At 43.8% G+C, this 10,997-nt stretch overlaps 2 protein-coding genes across 3 annotated transcripts; one reads left to right on the top strand and one right to left on the bottom strand.

The window, feature by feature from the left end:
- Nucleotides 1–1,453: 1,453 nt before the first annotated feature.
- Nucleotides 1,454–6,033, top strand: LOC112120797 (olfactory receptor 1019-like). 2 transcript variants are annotated; one of them, XM_026647029.1, is made up of 2 exons: nt 1,454–1,471; nt 5,107–6,033. In XM_026647029.1, exons 1-2 carry the CDS (start codon nt 1,454–1,456, stop codon nt 6,031–6,033), a joined length of 945 nt encoding a protein of 314 aa, XP_026502814.1. The 2 variants fall into 2 exon arrangements, with proteins under 2 accessions (XP_026502814.1, XP_024075724.2); XM_024219956.2 differs by lacking the exon at nt 1,454–1,471 and having other exon boundaries at nt 5,077–6,033.
- A 2,655-nt stretch (nt 6,034–8,688) lies between these two features.
- LOC112120796 (olfactory receptor 1019-like) lies at nt 8,689–10,705 on the bottom strand. The gene is made up of 2 exons (XM_024219954.2): nt 10,689–10,705; nt 8,689–9,622 (listed from the first exon to the last, which is right to left on the bottom strand). The coding sequence occupies exon 2, from the start codon at nt 9,547–9,549 to the stop codon at nt 8,689–8,691; it is 861 nt and encodes a 286-aa protein (XP_024075722.2). The 5' UTR covers nt 9,550–9,622; nt 10,689–10,705.
- Between the last annotated feature and the right edge of the window lie 292 nt (nt 10,706–10,997).

The raw sequence follows: 10,997 nt of genomic DNA, 5'->3' as shown, positions 1-10,997 counted from the left end.
ATTCGAATTAACTGGCTCTGTAGTGTGGACGGGTGAAGGGTTAATTCGGATTAACGCAGCTAAATCTGAATTAAAGTCGTAGTGTAGACCAGGCCTAAGAGGTAGCCCATTTCCTGTTTTCTTGAAGCAAATGGAGATCATAATGGAACTCTCATTTGCTGGGAGTCTGTCTGTATCATCGCTTTCAGAGAAAATGTTGTGATCAGAGCTGGTCAGGCAGGGCCGTCCTTAGGATTTATGGTGCCCTAGGCGGGATTATTAAACTGGTGCCCCTATGCCTGACTTGCTCTTAGCAACACAAACATAAGCTTACAGTATTGGAAAACTTGCCACATGCATGTTATTAAACCCAGTTTAACTTAATTAAGCACACTGTAATGCTGATGGACTAGCACTAAAGAAGTAGTGCTATAGAAAAAATTCTGATTTGACAGAATGATGCAAATAATATAATTTTTTAAATTTGTCAACATTTTATTGGAAATTTATATGAAGAGGTATTGAAACAAGGATTTGTTTTTAATTAAAAGCAATCTTTCTGGCTTTTTTGCCTGCAAAATCAGTAACAACGTCATTGTATGACAAAGACAAAGTGATGTCTTGTTCGATTGCAAGAATAGCAAGACCAGTCAAGTGTTCCTGACTCATTGTAGAGTGGAGATAGTTTTTAATGAGCTTTAGTTTTGAGAAACTCCGTTCTCCTGATGCTACTGTTACAGGAATTGTCAGTAGAATACGAGTGGCAATGTACACATTAGGATACATGTCAACAAGTTTGGTGGTATGAATAAACTGTACAATGTCCATCACTGATTTTGCATGTGGCAACATTGGTGACAGTGTACTCAAATCTTCGTTCAGTTCAAGTCCATTTAAATCAAAACTATCACCATGCTTCAGGAGGCTCTCTAGGTTCTTACACTGTGACCTTGAGCTATTGTGAAGACACCTCACAAGGCGCTCCGCCCTGACTGAGACACAGTAGAGTTGGAAACCCATGTCATTTTTACAAAGCCACTTTTTAGTTTTAAATGTATAGTGGGCATCAGTCTTAATGTTAGTTACAACTCTATATCAACTTTATACTGTAAATAGATCAATGGCATTATCAAGTTTAATAAGCTGGGTTTCCAAGCAGTGAGAAAATATAACCCTAGTTTTACTCCTAGGTAAAGCACAAAGTGACCAAAATGAAGTCAGCACAGAATCATCTCATCTAGATTAAGGTGGCACAGAAATGTTACAGAAGTCCTTTTGTGCCTTATTTTTGTTTGGAAAGACATTAGCAATAGCAGCACATTTTGGGCACTGCCAGAAATACATGATAAATCACTGCCTCTAAAGTTCCATCAGAAACTGACATTTTCACAGCTTTAGCATGATCTGCTGCACAGATTCTTCACAAGGAAGTGTCCCTGGCCTTTTAAACTCATATTAACCATGTATTTACTTTATGAAAGTTGGACAAAACGTAAGACATTGGCTGCCCAACCTCTGGGCTGGCAAAAGCTATACTGACTCACTGGGAAAAAAGCAAGAGAATCTTAGTACAACATATGGTCACTCTATACCAGGGGTCGGCAACCTTTCAGAAGTGGTGTGCCAAGTTCACTGTAATTTAAAGTTTCCCTTGCCAATAATACATTTTAATGTTTGTAGAAGGTCTCTCTCTATGTCTATATTATATAAATAAACTATTGTTGTATTTAAAGTAAATAAGGTTTTTAAAATATTTAAGAAGCTTCATTTAAAATAAAATTAAAATGCAGCTCTTATCAATTTAGTGTGATCCTCGCCTGGGATCCTTGTTTGGGGTTCCAGCCACCAGCCCCGCTCAGCCCACTGCCAGTCTGGGGTCCAGCCGCTGGCCCTGCTCAGCCCACTGCCGGTCTGGGGTTCCATTCACTCAGCCGGCAGCGGGCTGAGCAGGCCGGTGGCGGGCTGAGCAGGGCCGGCGGGGGGCTGAGTGGCTCAGTCCGTTGCCAGTCTGGGATGCCGGCAGCACTCAGCCTGCTGCCGCTCTGGGGTTCCGGCTGCTGGCCCCTTGCCAGTCGGGGTCCCAGCCGCTGGCCCCGCTTAGCCCCCTACCGGCCCCGCTCAGCCCGCCACCGGCCCCGCTCAGGCCGCTGCTGGCTGAGTGAATGGAACCCCAGGCCGGCAGTGGGTTGAGTGGCTCAGCCGGGGTCTCAGCCGCTGGCCTGCTCAGCTCGCTGACAGCCTGGGGTTCCTTGGGGGTCCCCAGGCCAGCAGCGGGCGCTGAGTGGGGCTGGCATCTGGGACCCCGGCTGGCAATGGGGCAGCAGCCGGAACCCCAGAGTAGAGGTGGGCTGAGCCACTCAACCCGCCGCTGCGTGCCATCAAAAATCAGCTCACATGCCACCTTTGGCATGTATGCCGTAGGTTGCCGACCCCTACTCTATATACTAGTAAGGAGATGAGCATATTACAGTGGTTGGAGGGCTCTATTTAGCAGTAACAGGGCTGTAGGAAAGTCAGTCAACATTTTTTGTTTCTCTGATGAAAACTGGCCCACTCCCTGCCCCATACCAAACTTGTCACAAATAATTGTCAACAACTTAATTTTCTGTTTTTGGCTAAGAGATTGATTTTTTAAAAAAAATATTGAAATTGAATTTAGGATTGTTAGCAAGAATTTTTGGCAAACAAAGTTGTTAAATGACAATCTAAATGGCAACACAATACTGCTTTCATGCTTGGCTCACCCCCCAGCCTGCTGGTCCAACAGCTGTAGTAGAGGAGGAGATAGGTGGAAAACTGCAGGACCCCAAAATCCACCTCTTGGGGTGCATAGTAGCAACAGCAGCAGAAAACCCTCAGGTCCGATCACATGCCGATCACACTTTCATTCCTTCCCCCGCCCCCCAGCACCTCACCCAACCCAGCCCTGTCGGAGGGAAGGGGGGGAGAGAGAGAGAAGGGTGCTCCTTGGGGGGGGGGAGAAGAATGGACGTTATGGGGGACAACAAAGGATACTGGTGCCAGAGCCGCCGAGCCTGCCTCACCTCACGCTGGGGGAAAGTCACACTCACAGGTGAGTTCCTTCCCCCACCCATACCCCCTCCCCTTCCCAGAGACCCCAGCAGCCAATCCCCTCCCTCCGACTGTGCTGCATTCGGCTTTCTCTAGGACTCAGCAGCCCTGCTCTTACATGCTCCACTGCTTCCCGTCTGTCCGGGCTCCGGGCAGAGCGGTGCCCCCAGGTAGTGTGGTGCCCTAGGCGGCTGCCTGTTCTGCCTATGGCTAAGGACGGCCCTGTGGTCAGGTATGTTCCCACTAAACACTTTTTTCATCACCCATTCATCAAAACTGGAACTCTTTGCAGGAAAGGATCGGTTTGGGCAACTTTTTTCAACATGAACATTTTTGGGGGGGAGGGGCGAAGCTTATAAATTGTTGAAATGTTTTTGTTTCAAAATAAAAAAAAATCTATTTTCATGATTCAACGTGAAAAGTCATTTTGAAATTTCAGCTAATTGCAGCTAAAAAAAAAATGTTTGCAACCAAACCAAAATGGTCTAGAATGTATCAAAATAAAATATTTCAATTGACCTGAATTTATTTCTTTTCCTGATTTTTGGTTAATAAAAATTCTCAGTGTTTTGACTCAGTCCCAATTCAAGACAGGAAAAACTGACAGTATCTCAGAAATTTTCATGGGATAGGAAATCATTTCCTGCCCTGTTCTGCTCATGTTCTGGAGCAATGGCTGTCATGTATCAATGCATCAGAGTTACAGGGAGAGCTTAATCACAGAAGCATTTTCTATCCAGTGTGCAGTCTCTGTCCACTCAGGCTGACCAGTGCTATCAGACAAACAGGATGTGAGGCCAGGCTCTGGTTTATCTTCAAGCCAGTTGCTCATACAGCTCTCTGCACGCTCTAGCTAACCCACCCCTATCACCCAGGGAACACTAGTGGTACCATTCTCCCTGAATTCTGCCCATGTGCTTCCATTTTCTGTGAGTGCCTGAGACTTGCCCGGGTCTACACTCAGCAAGAGCCTGTCAGTGCCTAGTGCTGGATAAGCCAAAACCAGCAGCTTGTAGACTAGGTTGCCTGATACCATAGCACTTCCCCCTGCTGAATCTACACGGAAAAGGCTTTTAGTCTATGCCAGCTAAAGCATCATTGCCATACAGAAAGATTTGCAATGTGTGGGAGAACATAGTTATAATGCACATCTGCAAAAGGTATGTTTTACCCCAGTGGGTTTATAACAGATCTCTATTATAGATGTCCACTATTAGGCGTCTAAATCCATCATATTTAGATACTGCATTTTAAATTGGCCCATGTTTTCAATAGAGCTGTGTGAATAATGGATTTTTTGGTTTGTGGCACTTTTAAAAAGTCAGAAAAAATCATTTGGGGTCATGCTGAAAAGGAATTTATTTATATGAAATTTTCAGCAAATCTTAAAGTAAAGAAAAAATATCAGGGTCAAACAGAATGTTTTTTTTTAACCTGAAACAAAATGTTTTGTTTTCCTTTTGAACATTTTAAAATAATTGTTTAATAAAAAAATAATTAAAGGAAAGTTGGAACTACAAGTCACGTCAAAACTAAAAAGATTTTGGTGTTGCTGAATCTGCATTTCTCCTGGGGGAAAAAAAATGCAATTGAAATTTCTTTCCAGTTCTAGTTTTCAAAGGGGATAAGTACCAGAGCTCCCAGTGATGTCCGTGGGATCAGGAACAGAAAAGCAGGGCTAGTGAATGAACTCTAGCCCATTCACTGGTCTCTCTGTATATTCATTGACTTCCCTTTGCATACGGAACATTACCTTTCTTTGTTGCCTCTGACTGTATAGGCTATCAGGTTGGATGCACTTTAATACACAGTATGGGCTAATTCTCAGCATGACAAACCCTTAGCTGTAGTGGACAGTGTGAGCGTAATGCGAACAGTGCATTCCCTAGGATTGTCCCCTGATGTATTCCCACTGCCTCGGGTTGGTACAATATTTCACGAGGGAAGTCAGAATGAGTGTGAAGGATCCACTCTTGGTCCTTTCTTGGCTCCTGTTTAATTGTACATTTCACTTTTCCCCTGTAAAGGAAATCATGGTTGGAAGAAATGGCGGAGGGAAATCACACCATGGTTACGGACTTCGTTTTCCAGGGATTCATGGATCATCCAGAGCTTCAGGTCCCCCTCTTTGTGTTGTTCCTAATGATCTATGTTATCACCTTGGTGGGGAATCTAGGGATGATCATGTGGATCAGGTTCAACTCCCGACTCCACACCCCCATGTACTATTTCCTCAGCAATTTGTCTCTTGCCGATGTTGGTAATTCCTCGGTTGTTGCTCCCCGGTTGCTGATAACTTTTGTGGTTCAGGCCAAACCCATTTCCCTCGCTGCGTGCACAGCACAGTTTTTCTTTGTCTGTAACTTTCAGACCAATGAAGCTTGCCTGTTGGTGGTAATGGGATATGATCGCTTCATAGCCATCTGTAACCCCTTGCTCTATAGCGTCGTCATGTCAAAGAGACTTTGTATATTACTAGTGGTTGCTTCGTACATATGTGGCTTTGTGAATGCAGTTGTTCAGACTCCATTTATATTTACCCTGTCCTTCTGCGACTCCAATGTCATCAACCATTTCTTCTGTGACATCCCCCCAGTCCTTAAGCTGTCCTGCTCCGACACCCACATCGCTAACATGGTGCATTTCACCTTGTCCAGTATAGTGGTCATGACTACTATTCTCATTGTACTATTCTCCTACATGTACATCCTCATTGCCATCCTGAAGATCCACTCTGCCAAGGGCAGATGCAAAACCTTCTCCACCTGCGCCTCCCACCTGACGGCCGTCACAATTTTCTACGGGACTGTGATCTTCATGTATTTACGACCCAGTTCCGGCTACACCACAGACCCAGACAAGATCATCTCTGTGTTTTATATACTCATAATTCCCATGCTGAACCCCCTGATCTACAGCCTGAGGAATAAGGAGGTGAAGGACGCCTTTAGGAAGATGATAAACAAGAAGGTTTGTTCATAGTTAATATAATTATTGGGATTTGTGCTTATCAATAAACAAGTGATGAATGAATAGTGAATTCTCTGAGTCATATCTCTGATTTCTTTGTTTTAACTGTGTTCTGTGGCTTGTTCCAAAAAAAAAAAAAATGTAATCCAAGCCTGTTAACATTGGAAATTCAGTTTCCCAGGTTCAGGAATGACTGAGAGGCTGCAAAGATCACTATTGAAAGGGAGCATTTGTCACAGACCCCCTTCAGCTCCCCCTGCTGGATACCCACCAGCTTGTGTTGAGGGGAATCCTAGCTTGGATCCCCAGATGTTTTAAGTTGCCAGAGACTGAATGGAGCCAGTCACTGCTGCAGTCTTGGGGTTCCTAGGCACATACTCAGGGTGCAGGCCCTCTGCCTAGCGCCCTTTCTGGAGAGCTAGAACCTGCTATCTAGCTGCCTACTCCCTGGGCTCAGGGGTGACTGTTCAGACTCTGCCATAGCTTAAACACTCTCTGTCCTAGAATGCCACCGAACAGTGTGAGCCTTGTGGGTTACAGCTGAACTCTCCCACAGGGCCACACAGTATGTGTAAAGAATGTAACACAGAGAGGGACACTCTGAACTGGAATCTAACACTGTAGAGCTAATACTTCACCAATAAAGCACAAGCCCATTTAGAAAAGGACATACATCCTAACTTCAATGGACCTCACCAGCTCATCCTTTCCTTGGGAGTCCCCTGGGGTATCCATCTGTGTTCAGACAGACTGCTCCTCCACCTCCTCATCTAGCTCCTACATGCAGCTCCTCTCAGATCTAGCTGGTGAAACATGGCCAGGTAGAGCCCAAATAGAGCAGCTTCTGCCCTTTTATAAACATCTTACTCTCTGTCAGGTGACCTCATGATCAGCCTCTTCCGATGACCAGATACCACTACCAGGCAACCACTCCTTTTTTTCCCTCATCAACAGAAAGTTTAGATGGAAAATTTTCAACCACCCCCAACAAGGAACAGATCCCAAGCTCATTGAAGCCAATGAAAAGACTCCGATTGACTTCAGTCAATATTGGTTCAGACTGCAGGAGTTTAAGTGGGGATATTCAAAAGGCACCAAACTCCCATTCCAGGGAGTTGTCCAGGGAACTGGATGTCTAACTGCTCATTGAAAATGTGTATTTGCTCATGGGCAGTTGTCGATTGCACGATGGGGTTTCCAATCCTGTACCAGTATTGAAGTGTTGAAAGGAAAATAGCAGTCCTTTTATGTTATGGCACTATAGCTTCATTCCATTTTGTACATATATGGAAAAATCATAAGCAGTATTCCTAGGAGCACAAGAAGAGGATTTAAGCGATCGATGATTCAGACAAAACTTCCCTGGACTAACCAGAGCATATCCAGTATGAATATTCAAATGTCACCGTGTGTAGGAAGCTTGCTAGTGCTATGAATATTGATAGCCGCATCACACTAGTACTTCATATTGTGTACTAGTACACCACACTCGTACATCATTATAAATTGATTGGACTACATTCGTTCTTGATCTGTCCCCATATCATTCTCTCAAGACAAGGGAGTTACTTCAGGGACGAACCTGTCTCACTGTTTACAAAGTCCAAAGAAAGCCAAAGAAAGCAGACCATTGATATACACCTCTACCCCGATATAATGCGACCCGATATAACACGAATTCGGATATAACACGGTAAAGCAGTGCTCCAGGGGGCAGGGCTGCACGCTTCGACGGATCAAAGCAAGTTCAATATAATGTGGTTTCACCTATAACGCGGTAAGATTTTTCGGCTCCCGAGGACAGCGTTATATCGGGGTAGAGGTGTAATTTCAGGATTGCCAGAGAAATTCTTTCATGGGTTGGAGAGAAGATAAATAAACAAAAGTCCTACATAAAACGGCAACAGTTTTCAATGAGTAAAACCAGTGGATCTCAACATTCTCCTGCCTGTGACCCCATGTTAAACAGAAAAAAAGGTTTGAGATCCCTCTTAAGTTTTGGGATGCTCCCCTTCCATCTAGCCGTGAAGACAGGGAGGCTGGTTGTGATAACTGGAAACAACCTCCTCTGTTGAGAACTCAGGAGTAAAACAACGTCCTCTTCATGTCGGCATGATGCAGCGGTGAGAGAAGATACTCTGATTTGGTGCAGGCTAGCTCTGCATGATGAAGGTCAACTCTGCATTATTCAGACTAAGTCCCTAAGCTCACCAGAGAGGACTTTTCTGGGGAATTTATCATTCCACATTCCGAGAATATGACCGATCAACCTAAGCTGAGCTTTGATAATCATTACCTCAGTTCTGGTTGCTTTTATTCTGTATGTTTAACAGTGCCCTCCACTGGATGAAATCTCAGGATACATACAAGGAAGGATACATACAATCTTCTCATCCTCTCACCTGAACTTCAAACTGGCATAAAACATAACAGGCAACAGCAATTGTCCTTTAAGCCAAATGTCAGAGCATCTTGCTGATTCTGCATAGTGTCACAGACCCTCATTCATGGATCTTAAAAACAGCAATTTCTAATATTGTATTTGACTGGGTTCCATTATATGATTTTCTGTACATCACATGGAGTGGCTGAGTCATAGAAATAAGGATAATGATACAGAGAACTCACTCTTATTCCATCTACTGTTTATTGGTTAAAATATAATGATTATAATGACCAAGAAAAAATCTTCCTGTATATCACCCTTTTAAAGGCATCATTTACCTCCTTGTTTCTCAGGCTGTAGATCAGGGGGTTCAACATGGGGATCACAAGGGCATAAAACACAGAGGTAACCTTGTCTTGGTCCATCACGTAGCTAGAACTGGGTCTTAAATATATACATATCAGCGTCCCATAAAACATAGTGACGACTGTCAGGTGGGAGGCGCAAGTGGAAAAGGTTTTGCGTCTCCCCTTGGCAGAACGGATCCTGAGAATGGCCAGAAGGATGCACATGTAGGAGATTAGGACACCCAGGAAAGTAGTCATTCCAATTACAGTAGAGAAAGTGAAAAGTACAAGGTCAGTGACGTGGGTGTCAGAGCAGGACAGCTTCAGCATAGGGGGCACATCACAGAAGAAATGGTTGACAACATTGGAGCTGCAGAAGGACAGACTGAATATAAATAGAGTTTGCACAATTGAATTCACAGAGCCACATACATATGTACCAGCCACTAACAGGACACAGTGTCTCTTGGACATAATGGCTCTGTATAGCAGTGGATTACAGATAGCTTTGAAGCGGTCATATGCAATCACAGCCAGGAGGCAACATTCATTGGTCACAAAGAAACAGACGAAGAATAGCTGTGCCGCACACTCAATGAAAGGAATGGTTCTAGTCTCTGCTACAAAGGTCATTAGCAACCTGGGAGCTATGGCAGTGGAATATCCAATATCTACAATGGACATCTGGCTTAGGAAAAAGTACATGGGGGTATGAAGTCGGGTTTCAACCATGATTAACACTATCATCCCAAGATTCCCCATCAGGCTGACCACATACATCACTAGGAACAACATAAAGAGGGGGATCTATAGATCTGGATGATCTGTGAATCCTACGAAAATGAACTCGGTCACCGTGGTGTGGTTTCTCTCTGCCATTTATTCCAGAAACGCTCTCCTCTGCTGGTGAAAAAAAAATAAAGATTAAAATTAATCACTGGCCAATAAAGTACTGAGTACAGATCCCTCATAATCCCTGTGATTGTTCCTGGGAAACAGTGTATAAACATAAGAAAGCTGAAATACATCAAAGGACAGTCCTAGGGAATGTTCTCTTTGTATTCCCCACATGCTTTCCATTAGAGATAGGACATGTTCCAGCTACAGAAATATTGTGTACTCTGTGTTAGGGTGACCAGATGTCCCGATTTTATAGGGACAGTCCCAATTTTGGGGGCTTTTTCTTATATAGGCACTTATTACCCCCCACCCCATGCCAATTTTTCACACTTCCCCTCTGGTCACCCTACTCTGTTTTAATATGCATGAAACCATCCAGTGGGTCAAATCTTCTATAAAATAAGAGATATATAGATTGGGAGTGTTTAGTTTAGAAGGGAGGCAAATAATCTATCAATGTATGCAAGTAATCAATGCTATAGAGTTTATTCATGGTCATTGATTTTCTCTTCCTAATCAAAATGACCTCAAAGGGCACAAGTGATGCTCAGTGCCCCTTTTATATAGGTGCCTAAATATAGATTTAGGGCCTAATATGAGGCAGCCCCAGTGAAAAAGTTTGGTATCACTAAAGTGTCACTGTCCTATTGGAGTCAGTGTATGTTTTACAGACATTCTTTGTAACCACGTGCATTATTTTTCCTCCCTGTTACAAATCCTCCTAGAGGTAATAACACTTGTAGGTGGTGTGGACTGTAACTGATTCTATGATTACTTTTGACTCATAGATTCACAGAGCCTAGAAATGAGAAAATGCATCTCCTAGGGATAAATACTAAGTTAACCTGTGGAACTCCTTGCCAGAGGATGGTGTGAAGGCCAAGACTATAGCGGGGTTTAAAAAAGAACTAGATAAATTCATGAAGGATAGGTCCATCAACAGCTATTAGCCAGGATGGGCAGGATGGTGTCCCTAGCCTCTGTTTGCCAGAAGCTGGGAATGGGCAACAGGGGATGGATCACTTGATGATTACCTGTTCTGTTCATTCCCTCTGAGGCACCTGGCATTGGCCACTGTCGGAAGACAGGATACTGGGCTAGATGGACCTTTGGTCTGACCCAGTATGGCTGTTATGTTTCTATGGAATTTCACTGCTACATGCACAAAGAAATGCTCAAAAGATAATAATAATGACGTTTCTTACCCGTCATGGTGTAGGTGTACACTCAGTAAATTCCATTGTGGTTTGTATTTGGTGGAGGAAGATATGGACTGGTTTGACTCCTCATTAACCAATTGACTTCAGCTGAACTATACATTCACACTTGTGTGACTGAGATCA

The sequence above is a fragment of the Terrapene carolina genome, unplaced genomic scaffold, assembly GCF_002925995.2.
Source record: "Terrapene carolina triunguis isolate 2854851 unplaced genomic scaffold, T_m_triunguis-2.0 Scaffold50795, whole genome shotgun sequence".
Lineage (NCBI taxonomy): Eukaryota > Metazoa > Chordata > Testudines > Emydidae > Terrapene > Terrapene triunguis.
The sequence above is the reverse complement of the archived record's forward strand: the minus strand, read 5'-3'. Positions and strand labels throughout refer to the sequence as shown.

What these genes read in the sequence shown, in the direction of transcription:
- LOC112120796 (XM_024219954.2), bottom strand. Translation starts at nt 9,549, where the DNA reads ATGTTGTTCCTAGTGATGTATGTGGTCAGCCTGATGGGGAATCTTGGG.